At 41.0% G+C, this 22,280-nt stretch overlaps 2 protein-coding genes across 5 annotated transcripts in view; both read right to left on the bottom strand.

Annotated features, from left to right (window-relative positions):
• The window catches only part of wdr31 (WD repeat domain 31), a 44,637-nt gene extending 41,368 nt beyond the window's left edge, over positions 1 to 3,269 (bottom strand). Inside the window, exons 1-2 of one of the 4 annotated variants that reach the window (XM_043719862.1) lie at positions 2,481 to 3,269; positions 1,875 to 2,019 (exon numbers count right to left, since the gene is read on the bottom strand). In XM_043719862.1, coding sequence (XP_043575797.1) covers positions 1,875 to 1,921 — 47 coding nt within the window. In that variant the 5' untranslated portion in view covers positions 1,922 to 2,019; positions 2,481 to 3,269. The remainder of the gene's footprint in view (positions 1 to 1,874; positions 2,020 to 2,480) is intronic. The other 3 variants (XM_043719859.1, XM_043719860.1, XM_043719863.1) reach the window with 3 other exon arrangements.
• A 3,696-nt stretch (positions 3,270 to 6,965) lies between these two features.
• On the bottom strand, positions 6,966 to 17,625 carry LOC122564727 (ganglioside GM2 activator-like). Its single transcript, XM_043719858.1, has 5 exons — positions 17,579 to 17,625; positions 17,334 to 17,469; positions 14,673 to 14,834; positions 13,030 to 13,212; positions 6,966 to 7,988 (listed from the first exon to the last, which is right to left on the bottom strand). Coding segments are annotated over exons 1-5 (639 nt in total). The 5' UTR covers positions 17,581 to 17,625; the 3' UTR covers positions 6,966 to 7,832.
• Positions 17,626 to 22,280: the final 4,655 nt, after the last annotated feature.

Below are 22,280 nucleotides of genomic sequence, written 5' to 3'. Positions count from 1 at the left end.
GGAGCCTGCACATTTTCCTCTTGTCTGCATAAATTTCCTCTGGGTTCTCCAGTTTCCTCCCACAGTCCAAAGATGTGCAGGTTAGATGAACTAGCCATGCTAAATTGCCCATACTGTTCATGGATGAGTAAGTTTGGTGCATTAGTCAGGAGAAAATGTAGAGTAATGGGGTAGGGAAATGGATCTGGGTGGACTTGTTGGTCCAAATGACCAATTTCCACACAATAGGGGTTATATGATTTCTATGATTGAGCATTCATCAGGCTGAGCTTTTTGTGGTTACTTGGATTTTGGTGCCAAATAATTTTTAAAGTAACCCAGACTCTCATTATCAACATATATAGCATCATGCTCTTCCATCTCTGTTTTCACTGCCCTTTTTCTTAATCCTTTCTTCCTCTTTTCCTGGCCACTCCTTGATTTTGTCATCTCACATGGTATAGCCACTCCCAATGTAACAATCACGGTAAAGCTACCTCTTAACACTCCTTTTGAGTCCATCCACATCCATCTTCCCTTGTACATTTTCTTCTTCCTGTATCTACCTCTGGTTTTAAAAAAATGCATGCAGGTACTGAGTTCCAGATTATTACCACTCCAGAGCCACAAGAATGTAGTTGATTCTTTACTGTCTTCTGAAATAGCCTACCAAGCCAAATAGTTATAACACATTACCATACTTGCAATTGGTTCAAGAAGGCAGTTCATCACCAGCTTTTGAAAGGCAATTGTGGGCAGGTAATAAATATTGGTCAGAGCAGTGACACCCACATTCTGAGAGAACATAATGAACATAGGAGTAATATGCAACTTGTACAAAACCTTAGTTCTGCTAAAATTGAAACCATGTGTACACTGATTCGAACTCCACTGTAGAAAGAATATAAAGGCAGTTGAAAAGGTTCAGATTCACTGGGATGCTGCAAGTGACAAGTGTTGCTAGCCATGAATACAAACTTGAGAAATGACAGCTTTTTCCACTTCAACTAAGGTTAAGGGGAGATCTGACAGAACTCTTCAAGGTTATGAAGGATAATTACAATGACGGCCATCAATAAGAGACTACAAGTTTACAATCAAAAACAAAGTGGGTATAAGGGTTGAAAATTGTTCTATGCACAACATGTAATTACTTGTGAATCTGTCTGACTTAAAGTGCTATTCAGGCAGAATCCATAAATCTCATTCAAGGAAATTAGTTGGTAACTTGAAAAGATATAAAGACGAGCAAGGAAGTGGGATCAAACTAAGTGGCTCATGTAGAGAAAAGCAGTGGTGCTGATTAGATGGGTTAAATAGCCTACTTCTGTGCATTAATATTCTATGATTATGAGACTCTAAAAGAAAGCACTAATATAAATTTAGAATTTTGACTTTTCTTTATTTAATAAGAGAGTCAAGGAGTACTTAAATATAAGGCTAGAGAAGACATTATCTCAAAGAGATTTAACTTTTAAGTTAAAGATTCATTTTATGCAATTAGTAAGGACAGCAGTCATAGCCTTGTGGTAATCAGGCTGTAAGGCCAAAGAAGCTGAGTTTAAATACCACCATGGCAAGTGGTGAAATCAAACTCAAAAAATGAGGCTTGGTGCTTGAACATCCTTTGAAATCTGTCAAATTGTGACAAAGCTTCCACCTTGAGCATGTGTGGCCATTGTGAGATTCTACTCCCCACAGTGGGCAGTAGACTCTTAATCCCCTCAGATCAATTTGGGGTCGGTATAAATAATGTGTCACCTAAATCTTAAGACTAAATAATAAAAAGATCTACTTTGAATATTTAGATAGAGCAAACCTCAGTATGATGATAGATTCATTAATTGTGTCTGTTATTACCACCTTCGATCAGGTGCTGCACAAATATATCATACCTGTATCGGGATATGTTGCGTTTCTGCTTACTCTGCAGTTTCCCCATGGCAACAAAGCATTAACTGGAGGGATCTGATAGTCCGGTAAACAGCTTGCTGGCCAGCATGATGTAAGATGTAATTCTCAGTGCTTTTAAGCCAGAGCCTAATACAAATAGTGCAATAACAATATTGAAGTTGCAAATGCATAAATTAAATTCATGAATTAAATGTATATTTTAAAGTGTCACTTGAAGCAAGCTGGGGTGGTACCAACTGCCAAGATTTTTGATAAATATTTTGCAGAAAAAAGCACAAAGTATACTTTAATTAGATTCATAGAAAATATCAAAAAGAATGGATACATTGTGCCATCCCATAACTTCTAGTTACATAATTCCATTAAAATGTTTTAGAGATTGGCATCATATGCAATACTGTGGGCAATGCTTTGTATGTTAAGGTTGTCCACCAGTGAACCACATTTATTCAAATTAGCCAGAAAAACAAAATCTAGGCAATGTTACAAATCCAGACAAGGTTTTGCAAAGTTGTAATTACAACACTTTGCAACATCTTTGGTATGCTTATATCATGGAATTTGAACCGAAAATAGCCCTAACTTACGTCTCTGAGCACTTTATCTGATCGACAGGAGAATGCTGCCAACACTCTGTCCTCTGTTTGATATCAACACAAATCTTCTTTTATATGGAGATCAGCATCGCCTTCCATCTGCTGAGGCTTTGGGTTATCTCTCTGGATGGATGAACTAAGGTGAAGCTTTATAATGACCTTACGTTGAGGTGTATGCCCAGTTGTTTCTATGTCAGTAACCTGCAGGGTTCTTACCTTCACAGAGCTGTCTAAGATTGATTGCTTATTGTCTGCACACATTGTTCTAGCTTTGTGTTTCTCGGACAGAGTTTATTCATTCCCATTCCTGCTAGCTCTACATACTCAATCCTCTATACATTCCTCTTTGTTGCATCCGACTTTGTCTTTGCTCCTCACTACCCTCCCTATGGGTTGTACCTGGCAACGCCTCTCCGGTATCCAAGGAGGTCCCTCCCTCTAACCTGTCCCACGCCTCCACTTCCGGTCCGTCAATCTAACCCCTCCTACACCGTCCCGAGGGAGTGAGGTACGAAGGGAAGGTGTTTCGTGTTGCAGTAATCAACTAGGAACAGGTCTTATAAAGACATAAAATAATTTTTCAAAGTTGTTTTACATATTCCAACCATAAGACAATTTTATAGAGATAAGCGTCACGAAGCATTTTACCCTGCAAGCAAAATTAATATATGATGAGGTAATTGTGTGCAGAATTTCAAATGCAACAGTGAATGGATGCAATGGATTTTATCAACATTGTTTGTAATTCCACATCCCCCGAATGTACACCCTGGATTTCTTGGGGTCCCCTTTTCATCAGTGGATCATGGTTATCCAAATTAGCCAGGAAAACAACACCTAGGCAATGTGACTGGATTCCTTGGGAAGCTTTCTTGGTATCAGATTCTTCCCTTGGTGGACAGTACCATTTTAATGGTGTGTTAAGTCAACAATGTGACTCTTTCACCTCATCTCTCATCCTGTCGCTGTGGTTACATATGAATTACATGGTTCCACTGCCTTAGACATCAAGAAATGTTTCTTTCACATAGCCTTCTTGGTTCATATCTCCCACAGGTTTTGTCTCATTTGCAAAGCAACAGCTAGCTGTACCAACTGCTACACTCCCATTATGTCTGTCCTGTCTGTCAGCTCCTGTGCTCAGCATGTCAATACCAAAAATCACTTTTTCTTCTCTGTGGTAAGTCACACTCCATTTTAGTGATCATCTTATGACTTCACAAACACCTTCTGACCCTTAATTACCCTACTGATGTCGAGGCTATTATTTGTTGCTTTACTCCTAGATGTTCTTAAGGTGGCAGTGGTGAAGGTACTCCTACAATACTGTTCAGTAGAGAGCAGGGAGATCCACAGTATCTGTTCTGCTCATCCTAGCCTTATTTGTCAGAGTGCAAGTTGGCTGCATTATCCATTAATTATGAGGGGAAAATTAAATCTTACGTATGATGAATTGTATGACCCCACATTCTCTGTGCTTAAAAACATTTGACTGCACCTCAAATAACCCATTTACTGTGTACTAACTAATGACTGACTCCACTCAAAAGCAAAAATATTTTCACAATGTCTTTCTCTTGTGTACGATGCTAAATTGTGCACTTGGGGAATCTTCAAATGGCCAGACTGGGGCATTGCGTTCAATTTTAGTCACCTCACATAGTGAGGGATAATGAAACTTGGGGTGAAGTAGAGAGAATGGCTGAAGTGACACGCTATCTTAGGCCTTAACACTGATCAGTGCTGGAAAATTAGTTGGAGTTAGTTTTAATCATGATACAAAACTTGGACAAAATATAACTGTTGTTTCCACACTGACAGATGAAAGGAATTTGTCCAGTGGGATTGTCTATTTGGACTCAGTAGCAAGTGTTAACATAAAACATAAAGTCTAATTAAGAAGTACTTCACAGAGACACATTCCTTTTGAACAGACTTTAAAAATGCATAGGAATGTGGATCCCTTGCTGTCTGTCTGAAGACAGCTGAACAAATTTCTGGAGTAGGAGAACCTTTCAAGCTGTGAGGTGCTTAAAGGCTAGTGTGATTCCCAAATCTATCAACTCTGATGCAAGCTCATTTGTGAGGTTGGTGAATTGGCCAGTTATTCTAAATTGGAATAATTTCTGTTTCTATGTGATAGTGAGATGATGGAAGGGGATAATAGGCGGGTGGGCATGATTAGTTGAGATAGACCGAAGAAACTAAGTAGCCATTTACTATCATGTGGATAAATTATCAGTCTGTTCCTAAGACTGAAGCTAATGATTATAAATGTTTAAAACTACTTTGAAGATAATGAAGTGGCAAAGGAGAAATTCCACTTCCTATAAAGTATTGGAGAATCTTTCAAAATCTCAGATTTAAATGTGAGGTCTTAGTAGGATGAGATCTGACTTTACCTCATTCTTGTCCTTTTTTGTAACATGTTCCATGAGTCAATTTGTTAAAGGAACATAGTTGAACCTTCCAAAAAGTAGCTCACCAAAGCCTTCTCAAGGGCAATTAAGGATGTGCATTAAATATCATTGAAGAATGAAAGAATAAAAGAAAATGTATGTGCCAGGAATGGAGAACATATGGTAGCCATTTTGGACTTTGGATGAATAGACCAAGCTGTGCTTTAATGTCATGAATCGGGATGGAAGTTGAATTCAATCCATGTTAAAATCCTGTATCTGCAAGTCCTTCTCCTGAATCTTCCACTCTGTCTAATAGAAATGCAAGTTATTTATAATCTGAAGCATCTTTCACAACTTCAAGGCATCACAAAGTACTTCACGGCCAACTTTTTTTTTGAAGTTTAGTGACTATTGTGACTTCAGTAAGCAAGGAAGCAAATGAAAGGATGACCACATAATCTGCCTCTAATGAATATTGACCGAGAGACCAGGGAAAACTCTTAATACAAAAAGACAACACCACGGATACTGAAATTCCTGAGTAAAAACACAAAATTTTAGAAGGTCTAGTGGAGACCTGTGGAGAGAAGAATGGAGTTAACTTTTCATGTCAGTGACTTTGCATCAAAATTTTTGTCATCACGTGTTCTTAGAAAAACGCTGCTTGGCAAACTAAGGTTGAGTTTTGGTGCTGGTAGTGAGAACACTCACCAATTGCACTGATAAAAGATCAATGATTGGAAATATTTCCAATGTTTCTTTTTATCCACAAGTCGCCAGACCTGCTGAGTATTCACAGCATTTTTTATTAATAAACAGACTTCCTTGCTATTCTCCTTGAATGACATGGAATCTATTAGCTCTCTGAGTATATAGAGCCTCAGTTTAACATCTTGGCAGACAGTGCACACTTCCATCAGCATTGCATGAGAGTGTTAACCTTTATTTTGTGCTTAGCCAGAAATTGAAAGATACTATGTATTGAATAAATAATTTGGAAATCTCACAAAGGCAGATGTGACTTTTATTTTTCGAAAACAGAGCATGTTTATTTCGTAATTTCATACAAATTTCACATTAAATTTTGCAAACAAAAACACTGCTTCAAGTCCAGATTCGAACACCCACTCAAGAAGTTAATGAGGAAAACTATTTAGCATTTCCTCATAAACAAAATGCAACATTGTGTATTTTGATACCCATTGTTATGTCCTGAAATGGCAAGTGATTGGAATAAAAATTGAATACCGTCTCTAGTTCTGGTCTCCCTGTTATAAGAAGAATATTTTAAGCTGGAGAAGGTTCAGAAGAGATTTACCAGGATATTGCTAGAAATGGAGGATTTGAGTTATAAGGAGATGCTGGATTGGGTGGGAGTTTAGGAGGTTAAGAGGTGACTTTAGAGAAGTTTATAAAATAATGAGGGGTCTAGATAAGGTGAATGATAAGTGTCTTTTCCATAGAGTGGGGGATTTCAAGACTAAGGGACATATTTTTAATGTGAGAGGAGAAAGATTTTAAAAAAGACATGAGGGGCATTTTTTTTTAAAAGAGTAATTTGTGAGTGAAATGAACTTCCAAAGGAAGTGGTAGATGCGGGTACAGTTACAATGTTTAAAAGCCATTTAGATCAATGCATGAATAAAAAAGGTTTGAAGGGATATGGGCCAAGCGCAGGAAGTTGGACTGAAGGGTCTGTTTCCATGCCAAATGGCTCTATTTGCTTTTCCCCCCAAAACAGAGGTCTGCCAGGCACAGATAATAAATGCCCCTTTATAAGGTGAATCCCTATTCTCCTAGAATTCTGCTCGTGTTTCATTTAACATGAATCATAGAGAAAATGTGTACAAGTCAGCCTCGATCACATGAATAACCCAGCACATTCAGCAGTGTTTAATTATTTAAGCATCCACCAAAAATAACCTGCATCCTGCAGTTGGTCTGATAAGTACATCCTGCGTGCTGTGACAAGGCAGCAATTGTCTAGGGTCTGGAATGCACTGACTGAGGGTGATGGAAGAAAGCTCAATCATGGCTTTCAATCGCTAATTAAATAATTATCATAGAGAGAAACATATGCAGGGCCTCAGGTAAAGGTGGGGAGTGGCAATAGATGAGCTGCAGAGAGCCAGCATGAATGCAATGGGCCAAATGGCTGCTTCCTGTGCTGTAACCATCCTGTGATAAGGAAAACTGTTCCCATTGGAAGGAAACTTGGTAAACAGATATTAGATAATCAGGAAAAGAATTAGGGGGGATTTTTTTAACCTGCAAACTGTGCAAGTGGTGGAAACAGATTCAAAGGGGAATTGAATGAATATATAAGGGTGAGAAATGTGGGGAAAAGACAGGGTATTTGGAAAACTCTTTCAAAAAACAGCACAGGAATGCTGGGCCAAAAGGCCTCTTTCATTATCTGTATGATCATACAAGATAGATTCTTAATCAATAGGGGAATCAAGAGTTAAGAGGATGAAGTAGGAAAGCGGAAATGAGGAATGTTGGATCAGCCATGATCCCACTGAACAGCGGAACAGGTGTGCGGGGCCAAATGACCTACTCTTGTTCCTGTTTCTTATGGTTTCACTTAGCTCTCTGTTTATAGCTCGGATAAATAGTACACTGTGACAATACATTTGTACCGGTGTCATTTGTACCTGATAGTCGAATGACCCGTAACCACGATCTACACTTAGAAAAGCAGAAGCAAGTATCGTAGGTCCAGTTCATGACCACAGAATATGAGGTTAACAGAGACAATTCCTGATTCAATGTAGAACTGAAACAAATTGTTTACTGCTTCAAAACAGCTTTTGATTTTAGAGAGAAGAAAAAATACTGAGCACGCATTATTAATGTTAGCGTAGACATAGAAAGCAATTTCTGATTCTGCATCCGAGAAGTTCAACTTCTGGAATAGGAGGTGAATAGTTTGATTTGATCACTGTGTCTTGAGAGAGAAGGTGCCCTTGAGACAAGCCAGCTCCTGATTGTTTCTGGTAAGAATGCCCATAGCTTTGTAATTCCCACTGGCCATCCAAGGCGGCAGCGCAACAGGAGGGAGGTCGAAGTAAGTGTTTGGCAGAGAGTACTCACCCTGAGTGCCAAACAAAAGAGAGTAGTTTTGTGAGACAGGCATTTAAACAGGAAACATTTATCCATCTATTGAAGCCACAAGTTTTGACTTGGAGAGATTAACTGATTGCTTTTATCGTAATATTCTACTTGCTTTCCTGACCAACGTCTCCCCTCCACACCCGAGAGATTATGTTACTGAAGTTCCATGTGCATGATCTTATCCAAGTGCCCTTTGTTGATGTGCAACCAACACTTCATTCTCACTGTATTATCCACACAGAAAGTTCTACTTAAAAATTCATTTTGTGTACATTGTTCATTAAAATGTTACGGAAGTAAATACTGTAGTAATAAGATTAAAAGATAGACAAGTGGATCATCTAACTTTTAATTAAATTATGTGTTCAAATTATCAGCTAGTCCACTCTGAGTACATATTCTTGTCTATCCTTCAGCTCCTGTTAAAAGCGCTTATAGAGAAGGCGACAGATGAATTCAGCAGCCAATTTGTCTTGCCTCAGAGATTGTAGTCTTTTCCCTAAGTGCAACCAATGACCAGGATCATTCTCATTGTTCATGACACTTTGTCAAACTCCTTGGAAAGATTTCATCAAGAAGATGAAATATCCTTCCCTGCCTCTGTACCCTTAGAATCCACTTTCCTAAACATCTCCCCAGGCAACGCCTTCAATAGGAAAGCATGCGGAACCACAGCCGTATAAAAGAGTTTCATTACTTATGATCAACTCAGAAAGGTTTCAGTTTGCTCTGATAGTATGACTGTTTATGACTCTTCACCATTATACCTGTGCAATGTTTCCTCCCATTCAATCTAACATCCACTTTGACAGTTAGATGCTTGGGAGTGATTAACTATTTTAATATCCTCATCATGAATCTTCACAGGAACAATATCATTAGCCAGCTTTAAAATTCTACAGCCAGTCCTTTTGTCTAGCTTGTGCTTTAAGAGATTATTATTGCTCCATTTGACAAAGGTCTCCATCAAGTCCCTATATTTACCTTGTTCTTCCCAACTGACACCCACAAGTACTGTAACACTAACATACTGCAATTGTTATGCCATTGTATTCTGACCGACATCATTCCTTTAGCAAATGAAAAGTAAAGGTGGCAATACACAACCCGAAGGAGAGCTGGTGTTTGTTAACATAGGGTCCAAGAAAATCTTGGAAACTAATACCAGCTGGATGTTATTTGGCTGGTTGTGTCCATACCAGTCAACAAAGATCTGACTACACTAATCCTATTTTCCAGCTCATGGCCAATAGCTCTGGAGGCTTTGACAATGCAAGTGAATATCTAAATTCCACTTAAATGTTACAAGAATTTCTAACTCAAACCACCTTTTCAGTCAGAGTGTTCCACACTTCAGCATCCTCAGTGACTTTCCGCTTATCCTTCTGCCAGTTGCCTTACACTTATGCGTTTTATCCTATTAGAAGAAAGAGCCTTCCATCCACCCGGTGTCTCTCGTAATCTTAAAACATCTCTAACTGGTTCACTGTCAACCTTTGCTACTCCAAGGATAACCTTATCTAGCTATCCTGTTAAAGAGATTTGTGGATATGCAGTACTGATCTGCAGTACTTTCCAGGGTCCTACCATTCATAGTGTATTTCCTTCCCTTATTAACCTTCCCCAAGTGTATTACTTCACAGATTTCCATGTAGAGTTCCGTTTGCCATAGCTCTGCCTAGCTGACCAGTCCCTTGATATCCTCCTGCTATCCTCCTCAATATTTAACATCCAACTAATTTTCTGTCATCCGTAAACTTCTTTGTTTTACCCAAATCATTAACATACACCAAAAACAGGAAGGGCTCCAGCACTGAGCACTGTGGAACCCCACTGGAAACAGACTTCCAGAAAAATCTCTCCACTATGACCTTTGTTTCTTGTCTCTTGGCCAATTTTGGATCCAATATGCCAATTCGCTTTGGATCCTATGGGCTCTTACTTTACTTGACCAGTCTGCCAAGAGTGACCTAATCAAAAGCCTTACTAAAGTCCACATAGACCACATCAAATACTTAACTCCTAGTTAACTCCTCAAAAAATTTCAATCAAATTTGTTAAACACAACCTTTCCTTAACAAATCCCATCTTGACTATTCCTGATTAATCTGCATCTCTCCAAGTGCAGGTTTAGTCTGTCACTCAGAATTATTTCCAATAATTTCCCCCACCATTAGACTAGCTGGCCTGTCATTTCCTGGTCTATCCCTTTCTCCCTTCTTTTAATAATGGGACATTGTTAGCAGTCCTCCAGTCTTGTGGCACCTTATGTGTGACCAGAGAGGATTTGAAAATTAATGCCAGAGCTTTTGCTATCTCATCCCTTGCCTCTCTCAATCTTCTGGGAAGGTTTATAGATAAATGATCAGGATTGGAGACTTGCTGATTTTTCCTCATCCAGGTAAAAGAGGTGATTTGAGATATCCCTAACTGTGCCTGGTTACAATAAGGAGAAAGTGAGGACTGCAGATGCTGGAGAGTCAGAGTCGAAAAGAGTCGCACTGGAAAAGCACAGCAGGTCAGGCAGCATTGGAGGAGCAGAAGAGTCGACATTTTGAGCATAAGCTCTTTATCAGGAATATGGAGGGGAAGGGAAGGGAGGTGGGATGGCGATCGATGCATGCACATGGGAGGTGATTATGATCGGTCTTTAGGGAGGGTGGAGTGGATAGGTGGGAAGAAGGGTGGACAGGGAGGTCAGGTCAAGAGGGTGGTGCTGAGTTGGATGGTTGGGAGACATGGCTGTAGTAGCGGAACCTCTTCAGGATATGGTTGAAGAGCTTCAGGACAGAGATGATGACCTGGGGGTTGGAAAGCCCTTCAACACTGCAGCGCCCTCTTGACCTGACCTACCTATCCATCCTCCTTCCCACCTATCCACTCCACCCACCCTTAAGACCGATCATGATCACCTCCCACCTGCATCCACCTATTGCCATCCCACCTACCTCCCCTACCCTCCACCCAGCCCCACTCTCACCCATTTATCTCTCAGTCCTTTTCCCACTCCACATTCCTGATGAGGGGCTTATGCTTGAATCGTTGACTCTCCTGCTTCTTGGATGCTGCGCTTTTTCCAGGAGCACGTTTTTCGACCCTATTCTGAAAAGCTATTCTTTTTAAGTACAAACTACAAATGTGGAGCAGAAGTAGGCCATTTCACCCCTTAAGTTTGTTTCACCATTCAATGAGATCATAGTTGATATGTTTTGTGTTCTGAACTCCACCTTGCCATCTCTCTGTAACCCTGCTGTCTTAAAAATATTCAATGACAGAGAGTTCCAAAGTTTCACAACTCAGGAAAAAAAATCCCTTCCATATTTGCTATATCAAAACCACTCAGAATCTTATACACTTCTGTCAAGTCACCCCTCAATCTTCATCTTCTTGTCATTATACCTATTAACCATATTCTGTATCTACACAGCCATCTCCAATGATGTGTGCATACATACCATCAGCTCTCTCTTTATTCCTGCACTCGTTTTGAATCATATCCTTGCAGGTACAGCAAATAGTGAAGAAGGCTAATAGCATGCTGGCCTTCATAACAAGAGGGATTGAGTATAGAAGCAAAGAGGTTCTTCTGCAGCTATACAGGGCGCTGGTGAGACCGCACCTGGAATATTGTGTGCAGTTCTGGTCTCCAAATTTGAGGAAAGACATTCTGGCTATTGAGGGAGTGCAGCATAGGTTCACGAGGTCAATTCCTGGAATGGCGGGACTACCTGGCGCTGAAAGACTGGAGTGACTGGGCTTGTATACCCTTGAGTTTAGAAGACTGTGAGGGGATCTGATTGAGACATATAAGATTATTAAAGGATTGGACATTCTGGAGGCAGGAAACATGTTTCCGCTGATGGGCGAGTGCTGAACCAGAGGACACAGCTTAAAAATATGGGGTAGACCATTTAGGACAGAGATGAGGAGAAACTTCTTCACCCAGAGAGTGGTGGCTGTGTGGAATGCTCTGCCCCAGAGGGCAGTGGAGGCCCAGTCTCTGGATTTGTTTAAGAAAGAGTTGGATAGAGCTCTCAAGGATAGTGGAATCAAGGGTAATGGAGATAAGGCAGGAACAGGATACTGATTAAGGATGATCAGCCATGATCATAACGAATGGTGGTGCAGGCTCGAAGGGCAGAATGGCCTACTCCTGCACCTATTGTCTATTTCCACTCCACGTTCCTCCTTCTAATTCATACTCCATCAGCCTATCCGCCTCGCAATTCACAATATTTTCCAAGTTTTGTGTCATCCGCCAATATTGAAACTGTGCCAGAAATACCAGCACCTAGGTCATGCATGTTGATTGGGAAAAACAGCAGTCTAATACAAACCTTTGGAGAATTGTAATATGTACACATTTCTCTCACCTGAATAACTGTTCATTACCAGTTGCTGTTTTCTGTCACTCAGCCAACATCATGCTCATGTTGCCGGTGTCCTTGTAATTCCATGGGCTTCAATTTTGCTGAAACTCTGACAGGTGGCGCATTATCGAAAACTCCTTGTGAACCACTTAAATTGCATTGCCCTCATTCACTTCTTGCCTCGTTAAATAAAAGTCAATCAAATTTGTTAAACACAATTTGCCTTTAACATCTACGCTGGGTTTCCTTACTTAATTCACAGTTGCACAAGTGAACTGGTATTGTTTTCCAGATTAATGTTTTTTAGATGTTTTCACTTTATCAAGATTAGACTGAGTGACCTGTATTTGCTGGGTTTACCTTTGCATTCCTTTTGAAGCAACATTTGCAATTATCCAGTCCTCTAGCACCACCTTTGTGTCTGGATAGGGTTGCAAAATTACTGCTAGTGCCTCCCCAAATTCCATTCACATTACCCTTGGTCTTTCTTGGTGACTTATCAACTTTAAATGTAGCCAGTGTTTCCAATCCCTAATCCATCAAATTGTGTAGCAACAGCAGCCTTGTTGAGGATATGGCTTCTTGTACATGTAATGCTCATGCCAGGAGTTGTATTACTGTCTACTTTGTTAAATTTGTGAGGACTCTTACCGCTTTGAAAGGACAGTGACATGGGAGTCCATATGTATATAGTGGCTCTGGGCAGTCTTGTCCAGGTGGAATCACTAAGTCCAGTAGTCGGCAGACATCGCCATAAACACAACTTCCAATTTCATCAACACACGGAATTTTCACCCAAACTCCAGCAACTTCCTTTTCCAGTGTTACGTTCACCTATCAAACAACAGCAATTTGCACTTATGTAACACCCTTTAACATGTAAAACATTTCAAGGACAGTGGTTACCAAATTTGACACCAAACAACTTTTGTGATTGGTAGAAAAAGTCAAGGGGAGATGAGGAAAGAAATCTTTCATTCAGAAGGTGGTAGGGGTCCAACACTTAGAGCCTCAAATAGGTAGTAGAGGCAAAATCCTTCAAGTCATTTAAAAGCAACCTTGATAGGTACCTCAAGTGCTAAAATTAAGCAAGTGCAGAAAAGTGGGATGAGGGAGGCTGGCTCATTTTTCTGCTGCTACAAACATAATGGACCAAATGGCCTCTTTTTTTTGCTGTCAATATTTCATGAATTTTTGATGAGATATTAGAATGGATGCTCAAAAACATACTAAGAGTTTTTTTTTACAGAAAACCTTTTATTTTACGTGCCTTTTCTATTTCCTGACTAATTTTCTTCCCCATATTCTGACTATCGTTAGGAGCCTATGTCTAACTGCCATTGGGTTGTTTTTCCTTTGCGGTCCTTCAACTCTACTCACGCAGATTTTACATCTACCTTGTCAGGGACCTGGATTGATTCCAGCTTTGAGACTGTCTGTGTGGAGTTTGCACATTCTCCCTGTATCTGTCTATGTTTTCTCCAGGACCCTGGTTTCCTCCTACAGTCCAAAGATATGCAGGTTAGGTGGATTGGCCATGCTAAATTGCCCCATAATGTCCAGGGGTGTGCATGCTAGTTGGATTAGCCATGGGAAATGCAGTGTTATAGGGATAGGGTAGGATGGTTGGTCTGGACGGAATGCTGCTCGGACTTCATAGGCCAAGCTGCCTGCTTCCACTCTGTACAGTTTCCAGATGATTCTATGAAAATCTTAGGTAGGGAGTTCCAGAGTTAAGGATTCAGTAACTGAAGCATTAAAAAAAAAGGATGGAAACAGGTGAGATTTGGAGGAGTACAGATATCTCAGAGAGGTGTAAGGCTGGGTGGGTAGACAGGGGCCAGGGATGTCAAGGCCATGGAAGGCTTTGAAAAATGAAAGTAAAACTGCGAATGCTGGAAACATGAAACAAAAACAGAAATTGCCAGAGAAACTCAGCAGGTCCGGCAGCATCTGTGGAGAGAAAGCAGAGCTAATGTTTCTGAAGAAGGGTCACTGGACCTGAAATGCCGATTGTGCTTTCTCTCCACAGATGCTGCCAGACCCGCTGACTTTCTCCAGCAATTCTGATTTTGTTGGTGAAGAAATGAAGGTGTTGGTGGATTGGGAGGCAATGTATTTCAGAAATCTCTGGGTGACAGAACTCAGTCCAAGTTGGACAGTAGAGATTTGAATCAAATTTACAAAAGTTGCGAGGTGGGAGGAGAACATTGGAATTATGAAGGGTCAGAGGCAAGAAAGCCATTGATGAGGGTTCTGCTGGGAAAACAGAAAGCTGTTGTGAGGTTTCTTACCGTCAAAGGTGCTGTAAGATTAAGAGCAGTGAAACCTGCAGCACTGGCCTGTAGATCCCCAGGAATAGAGATCGGATCTGGTTGGATTGAAAGACTCTTAAGGACTGCAGGTTCCTTCTCACTCCCACAATTAGCCCAGGAAAAGGTACCTTGACTTAGAATCTGAAAAAGAGGAGATAGTGCAAGTCTGTGAGAGGGAAAAAGATATCTGTCACCTTTGAACTTAATCACTGCAAAGGATGTCAAGGGGCACGTTCAGTCATTCTCTTATCTGAACCACAGTTTCCAGTTTATTAGCACTATCTTGGACTTCAATGCCACACCTCTGAGTCATGAGAAGGGTTACTGTCTCTGACAGTTCTCACTCCCTGTGCCATCCCTCTGATTATGGTGCACGCTCAGCTGTGGTCCTTCCTAGGTTCAAAGTTGCCTCAGTACTGACCTTCTGACAGCACCAGGCTCCCGTGGCATTGACCCTGACAGCGCAACAATCAATTAATAGTTCTCTGACAGTGCAGAGATCTGTTAAGTTTTGTCTGTGACAGTGCTGGGCTCCCTTCATACTGACCCTTTGACAGTTCAGGATTTCCTTGGCACCACCCTTCTCTCAGTGCAGACTACATGACTTCCAGATTAGTGCTAGCTAGTGGACAATACAAAATCCAATTCACATATCTCCTCTGTGCTTGCAGACTTATACAGGATGACACGGTGGCTCAGTGCTTAGCACTGTTGCCTTTCAATGCCAGGAACCCAGGTTCAAGACCACCCTCGGGCAATTGTCTGTGTGGAGTTTGCACATTCTCCCCGTCTCTGCGTGGGTTTCCTCCAGGTGCTCCAGTTTCCACCCACAGTCCAAAGATGTTCAGGCTAAGTGGGTTAGCCATGGGAAATGCAGGAAGACAGGCATGAGTCTATATGGTAAGCTCTCTCTCGAGATACCGTGGACTCGATGGGCTGACTGGCCTGCTTTCATTCTATAGGGATTCTATGATTGGTTAATAATCTGACAGTGCCTCAGTGTTAAAATCCTCATCCCAGATTTTGAAACCCTCCATGGCCTCCCCCCTCCCTATCTCTGTAACCTCCTGCAACCTTCCCAGATCTTTGTGCTGCTCTCATTCTGGACTCATGAGCTTTCCTGATTTTAATCACTCCATAATTCTCTTCCTAAACCTATTTGCCTATTCTCCAGCTTCGTGGCGCACTTGAAAACTTGTATCTTTAACTGAGCTTTCAGTCATCCTGAAGATCTTGACCCCTGGGGGAAGATCTCTCTGTTCTATGATCGGTCAATAAGCACTCATAATCAGTCTGGCTCTTTAAGACTTCATTCTTTATTTCTTCATACAGCCGGGCACAGATCATCCAGAAACACAGAGGTTATACATATCCATGATCCTCAGAGGAGCTGCGCACATGGCTTAATACAAAGACATTTTTATACTTTTCTTAAGGAAGGGTACAGACCATGATTGCATAGTACATTCACACAATTACCAATCAATACATGATACTGCTTTATTTGACAGTTACTCAGTCCAATGATATTTCCTGGCAACCAATTTTGTTTTCCAACACTCAGACTACCCTTATCTCATTAACAGACACTTTGCACCTGCATCTGAAGGTCAGTTAGGATGGTCGGTAATGTCTTATCTCATCCAATTATTTCTATGTTGTAAAGGGAGCATTGTCTGCTAGTCTCTATTTGAAGCAGACTGTGGTTAGTCAATTATGCAGCTATAGCAGAATTAGCAGTTAGTAACTTAAAAGCTATTTTATGCAGCTTTAACAGAATTGTCAATTTGCAGCCTTGAAGCCATTTTGTCATGTTATTTGCATCAAGAAACCAATTTATTGACACCGAAGTTATTAAGAGCATCTATTAAGTGGTTGTTTTTTTTCCTTTTTTTGTGAAAGACACAAGGTGCACGAATCTTTATTCAATTTCCACCACCAGGAAGGTAGAAAAACACCCGAGTGGCCAGTGACAAGCTGTGCCCTTCACATCAAAGGGCAATGCTGTGTGATAATATCCTGTTTTTTTTTAAGTTCCAATATGTTTTTATTATTGTATATTTAAAATATAGCATGGCATTGAATCATCAATTTGTGCTCAGTTGATTGTCCTCAAATGTACATCTCATGGAATGAACTGTAGAACACAATGAACACCACAAAAGCAATTAGCTGAGTCTGAGAATATCCTGTTTATTTTTTTTAACCCCCACACTACCGCCTAACCGCGGTAGTGCTTATTTTTTCCCCAGCACCCATGGTGTGTGTGTGCGCAGGTGTGAGACACAGTGAAAGACACAAAGTGCACGAATCTTTATTCAATTTCCACCACCAGGAAGATAGGAAAACACCCGGGTGGCCAGTGACAAACACTGCCCTTCACATCAAAGGGCAATGCTGTGTGATCAAACAGTGAAGGGGATTAAGTAGTTGTTCCTGACAACAACTAGTTACCTCAGCCTGTATTCAGGTTTCAGATCCTCAATCCGCCCTAATATCTCACATGGCACAGTGTAAAATTGCATCTGATAAATGTCTTGGGACATTTTATTATATATAGATGCTACATAAATGTAAGCTGTCCTTAAAACAGCAATTTGCAGCAACTGTACTAGATCACAGAAACATAAAGAGACCTACCGGCTGCAGCTTCTTATAGTGTAACATCCGGTAGTAGAATGTGTCCCCATTATCCACTTGATATGCAGAGGCACATCCTAAATAAACGAGGAATACAAACATAACCTTCATTGCACTGTTCCCTGTGTAGAGATTCCTGGGGAAGAAATGCAGAAAGTGAAAGAGTAATTCTATCACTAAAAGTGAAAGAAAAGCCAAGAACACGTCTGCAGACACCGTGTGAATGGGTCTGTGCAAACACTGACATTAATAGCTGACTGAAACATCCAGACTGCCTGCCCAGTCAAGTCAGATGACAATTGCAAATAACCACAAACAAGGATCATAAAGTGAGCAGCAGGATGTATACCTTCTGCATCAAGTTCCAGTACAGATACACTCCTTCGCCCTCTGTGGGCTGGAGGGCTACACTTCAAAAATGGACAAAGCACTAGTTTGACCTCAGCTGGACCATTCTGTGCAGGTGTAGCTACTGTACATCAGAAGTATCTATGGATAGAACAGCACAGAAGGAAGGTGTCTGATCCATCAAATGTGCACTGACCTTCGTGAAGGGCATGCTGATTTAGCTCCAAATCCCTGCTTGTTCCCCCATTTCCTTGCAATATTTGTCTCAAATTTTGTTTTATTCTTTCACGGAATGTGGGTGTCACTAGCTTGCCCAACATTTATTGCCTATCCCTAACTGGGAAGAGTCAACCGCATTGCAGTAGGTCTGGAGTCACATGTAGGGCAGACCAGGCAAGTTGTCAGATTTCCTTCCCTAAAGAACCAGATGGGTTTTTCCAACAATTGACAATGGTTTCATGGTTATTTCAATAGCTCCACAGAGGCTGGTATCCTGTCACTAAGTACCTTTTGTTTACATGTGCATAATACATGACACTGGTCTGAGTTCCTCAGAGCCAGTTCTCAGAGTGAGCGGAAGCTCCGACACTCCTGTTTATACATGTCAGCCAGGGTTCCCTGACTGGACCATATTAACAGCCCCAATCAGGGAACTTATATTCTATGAGGTTCATCTGGCTGACCTCGTTACAATCACTACAGCTATCATTGGACTCTTATTTCCAAATTTATTACTGAATTTAAATTCCACCATCTGCCATGGCGGGATTCAAACACAGGTCCCCAGGACATTAGCTGGGTCTGTAGATGAATAGTCTAGCAATAATACCACTCGGCCATCAACCACCCAATTCCCTTTTGAGGAGCTTACTACATCTGTACCAATCATCCTATCAAGCAATGCCTTCCAAATCCTAATCACTCATGAGATTATAGAATGGTTAGAGCACAGAAGGAGACTATTCAGCTGGTTGTGTCTGTGCTGGTCCTCTAAAGGAGCAATTCACCTCGAACTACATAGTCCATAGGTCTTTCCCTGAGTTTGAGCAATGTTGCAAAATCCCATCTGGTTCACTAACATCCTTTAGGGAAGGAAATCTACTGTAATTACCTGGGCTGGTCTCCATGTGATCCTGATTGACAGCAATATGGCTGCCTCCGAACTTCTCACTAAATTACTTAGGAAGCCACTCAATTCAAAGTCAGTTTGGGATGGCAACAAATTCTGGCCTTGTCAGTGGTGCCTATTTCCCATGAAAGAATTACAAAAAGGGCTGAGGCCGAGCCAATATTTATGAAGGTTTAACATTGCTTTTTCGCTTTTGCACTCTGTGCCACTGTTATTAAGGCCTGGGATATTGTATGGTATATTAATCAATAGAACAAAAACAAAGAAAATTACAGCACAGGAACAGGCCCTTCAGCCCTCCAAGCCCATGCTGATCCAGATCCTCTATCTAAACCTGCCATCTATTTACTAAGGATCTGTATCCCTCTGCTCCCTACTTATTCATGTATCTGCCTAGAATAATCTTAAATGACGCTATCGTTCCCGCTCCTACCACCTTCATTGGCAGCGTGTTTCAAGTATCCACCACCCCCTGCGTAAAGAACTTTGCACGCATATCTCCCCTAAACTTTTCTCTTCTCACTTTGAACTCGTGATCCCCAGTAATTGAGTTCCACATTCTGGGAAAAACCTTCTTGCTATTCACCCTGTCTATACCTGTCATGATTTTGTAGACATCAATCAGGTCCCCCCTCAACCTCTGTCTTTCTAATGAAAATAATCTAATCTACTCACCCTCTCTTCATAGCGAGCACCCTCCATAGCAGCAACATCCTGGTGAATCTCCTCTGCACCCTCTGCAAAGCATCCACATCCTTTTGGTAATGTGGCAACCAGAACTGTATGCAGTATTCCAAATGAGGCTGAACCAAAGTCTTAAACAACTGTAACATGACTTGCCAATTCTTGTACTCAATACCCCATTCGATAAAGAAAGCATGCCATATGCCTTCTTGACCACTCTATTGACCTGCGTTGCAACCTTCAGGGAACAATGGATCTGAACATCAATTTTTCCCAGGATCTTTCCATTTACCGTATAGTTCACTCTTGAATTGGATCTTCCAAAACGCATCACCTCGCATTTGCCCGGATAGAACTCCATCTGCCATTTCTCTGCCCAACTCTCCAAATTAGTTATATTCTGCTGTATTCTCTGACAGTCCCCTTCACTATCTGCTACTCCACCAATCTTACTGTCATCTGCAAACTTGCTAAGCAGGCAATCTACACCTTCCTCCAAATCAGTGGTCCCAGCATGGATTCTATGGAATACCACTGGTCACAAGCTTCCATTTTGAGAAACTCCTTTGCGCTACAACTCTCTGTTTCCTGTTGCCCAGCCAGTTCTCTATCCATCTAGCTAGAACACCCTGGATCCCATGCAACTTTATCTTATCCAACAGTCCACCATGGGCAACCTTATCAAATGCCTTACTAAAGTCCATGTATGTGACATCTACATCTCTTCACTCATCAATCAACTTTGTCAACTTCTCAAAGAATTCTATTAGGTTTGTAGGACATGACCTTCCCCGCACAAAACCATGTTGCTTATCACTGATAAGCCCATTTTCTTCCAAATAGGAATACATCCTATCCCTCAGTATCTTTCCCAGCAGCTTCCCTACCACTGACGTCAGGCTTATAGGTCTGTAATTACTTGGATTATCCCTGCTACCCTTCTTAAACAAGGGGGCAACATTAGCAATTCTCCAGTCCTCTGGGACCTCACCCATGTTCAAGGATGCTGCAAAGGTATCTGTTAAAGCCCCAGCTGTTTCCTCTCTCACTTCCCTCAGTGACCTGGGGACCTGTCTACCTTAATGCCTTTTAGAATACCCAAGACTTCCTCCCTCTTTATGCCAACTTGACCCAAAGTAATCAATCATCCATCCCTAACCTCAACATCCGCTATGTCCCTCTCCTCGGTGAACGTCGATGCAAAGTACCCACTTAGAATCTCACCCATTTTTTCTGACTCCATGTGTAACTTTCCTCCTTTATCCTTGAGTGGGCCTTTCTCTTGTTACTGTCTTGCTCCTTATATATGAATACAAGGGTTTGGGATTTTCCTTAACCTTGTTTGCCAAGGATATCTCAAGACTCCTTTAGCCCTCTTAATTCTTTGTTTCAATGTCTCAATCTTTTTTTATCTAACACCCAAAATAAAGAACTGTGGATGATGGATATTGGAAATGCTTACAGCAGAAATTGTTGGAGAAACCGATCAGGTATGGCAACATCTGTGGAGAGAAAGCAGGGTTAACGTTTTGAATCCAATGAAGAAGGTTCACAGATGCTTCCAGACCAGCCGGGTTTTTCCAGCAGTTTCTGTTTTGTGTGTTTGTCAACCTCTCTTGACAGCTTTGAGGATTTATGCCCATATACACCCAGGCCCTCTCCTCCTGCACCCACCTTTAGAATTATGCTCTTTGTTTTATATGGTCTCTCTAACCCATACAAATCACTTTACACTTCTCTGTTTCAAATCTCAACTGCCTGTTGTTTATCCATTTCACCAACCTATGTCCTTATGATCTTCTACACTAAACTCTTCACAGTTCAGAATACTTCCAACTTCTGTATCATTAACAAAATTTTGAAAGTGTTTTTTGTACATGAAAGAATGTGTCATTAATGTAAATCAGTATTCTCCCCAAAGCCTTTCCATCCTTTCTAACATTATTGAGGCTTTGCAGAGGTTGCAAAAGAAATATACAACTATGGTACATCAAATAAAACACTTAGTTATGAGGAGAAACTGGCAAGGTTGAGGTGTTAAAATAGTGGAGTAATTCCATTGAAGTGAACACGATTGTAGAAGGTTTTCATGGAGTAGTTTCCACAGGTGGGAGATTACAGAGAACACTACAGTAGGGAGACTTTATCTTACACAATGAATTGCTGTGGTCTGCAGTGCGTTTCCTAAAAGCGCAGTGGGAATGCATGTAATAATAAGTTATTAATGATTTCATAGCAAATTGAAAAGAGTTGAAAAGGAAAATGTTGTAGTTGTAGAGGGACAGAACAGGGCATTGGGATGAATTTGATTGCTCCTTCAGAGAGCCAGTATGGGATGATGGACTGAATGGCTCCAGTTGTGCTGTATGATTCTACATGGAATAGAGGAGAAAGACTATGTAAACCAGACCTCTTTCTTTGACCTGCCTTTCCAGAAGTTTCACTAAACCTCTCTGAGTCTCCAACAATTGAGGAAAAATATTCCAGAAACTGCTGCAGACAATCCAGGAGAAATATCATTAAACATTCAAACATCTTGTGTTTCATCCACTTTCTTTGCAAGCTCATGTTATAGAAAGGCTGAAGATACGAAGGAGAAAGAAAGGTTACTAGAAGCAGTTGGAGTTAAGTAATAATGTGACTAAACCTCCAGGAATATATCCAACCAGAGTTGGCAACTGTCACTGTCACTCTGGGTAACTTGCTGCGCTGTTTTTCCACTGCAATTTCCTGTTCTTTAGTTGGTATTGTCATTGGCATTGTTATTCCTGTTTCTCTTTTGTTGT

The sequence above is a fragment of the Chiloscyllium plagiosum genome, chromosome 30 (genome assembly GCF_004010195.1).
Source record: "Chiloscyllium plagiosum isolate BGI_BamShark_2017 chromosome 30, ASM401019v2, whole genome shotgun sequence".
Taxonomy (NCBI): domain Eukaryota; kingdom Metazoa; phylum Chordata; class Chondrichthyes; order Orectolobiformes; family Hemiscylliidae; genus Chiloscyllium; species Chiloscyllium plagiosum.
Note: the sequence above shows the minus strand (reverse complement) of the source record. Positions and strands in the feature narration are given on the sequence as shown.

Coding starts and splice junctions, on each gene's coding strand:
- LOC122564727 (XM_043719858.1), bottom strand. Junction 14,835..17,333: donor ACTATAAGAAGCTGCAGCCG/GTAGGTCTCTTT, acceptor CCTCTTTTTCAG/ATTCTAAGTCAAGGTACCTT. Junction 13,213..14,672: donor ATCTTACAGCACCTTTGACG/GTAAGAAACCTC, acceptor GTTGTTTGATAG/GTGAACGTAACACTGGAAAA.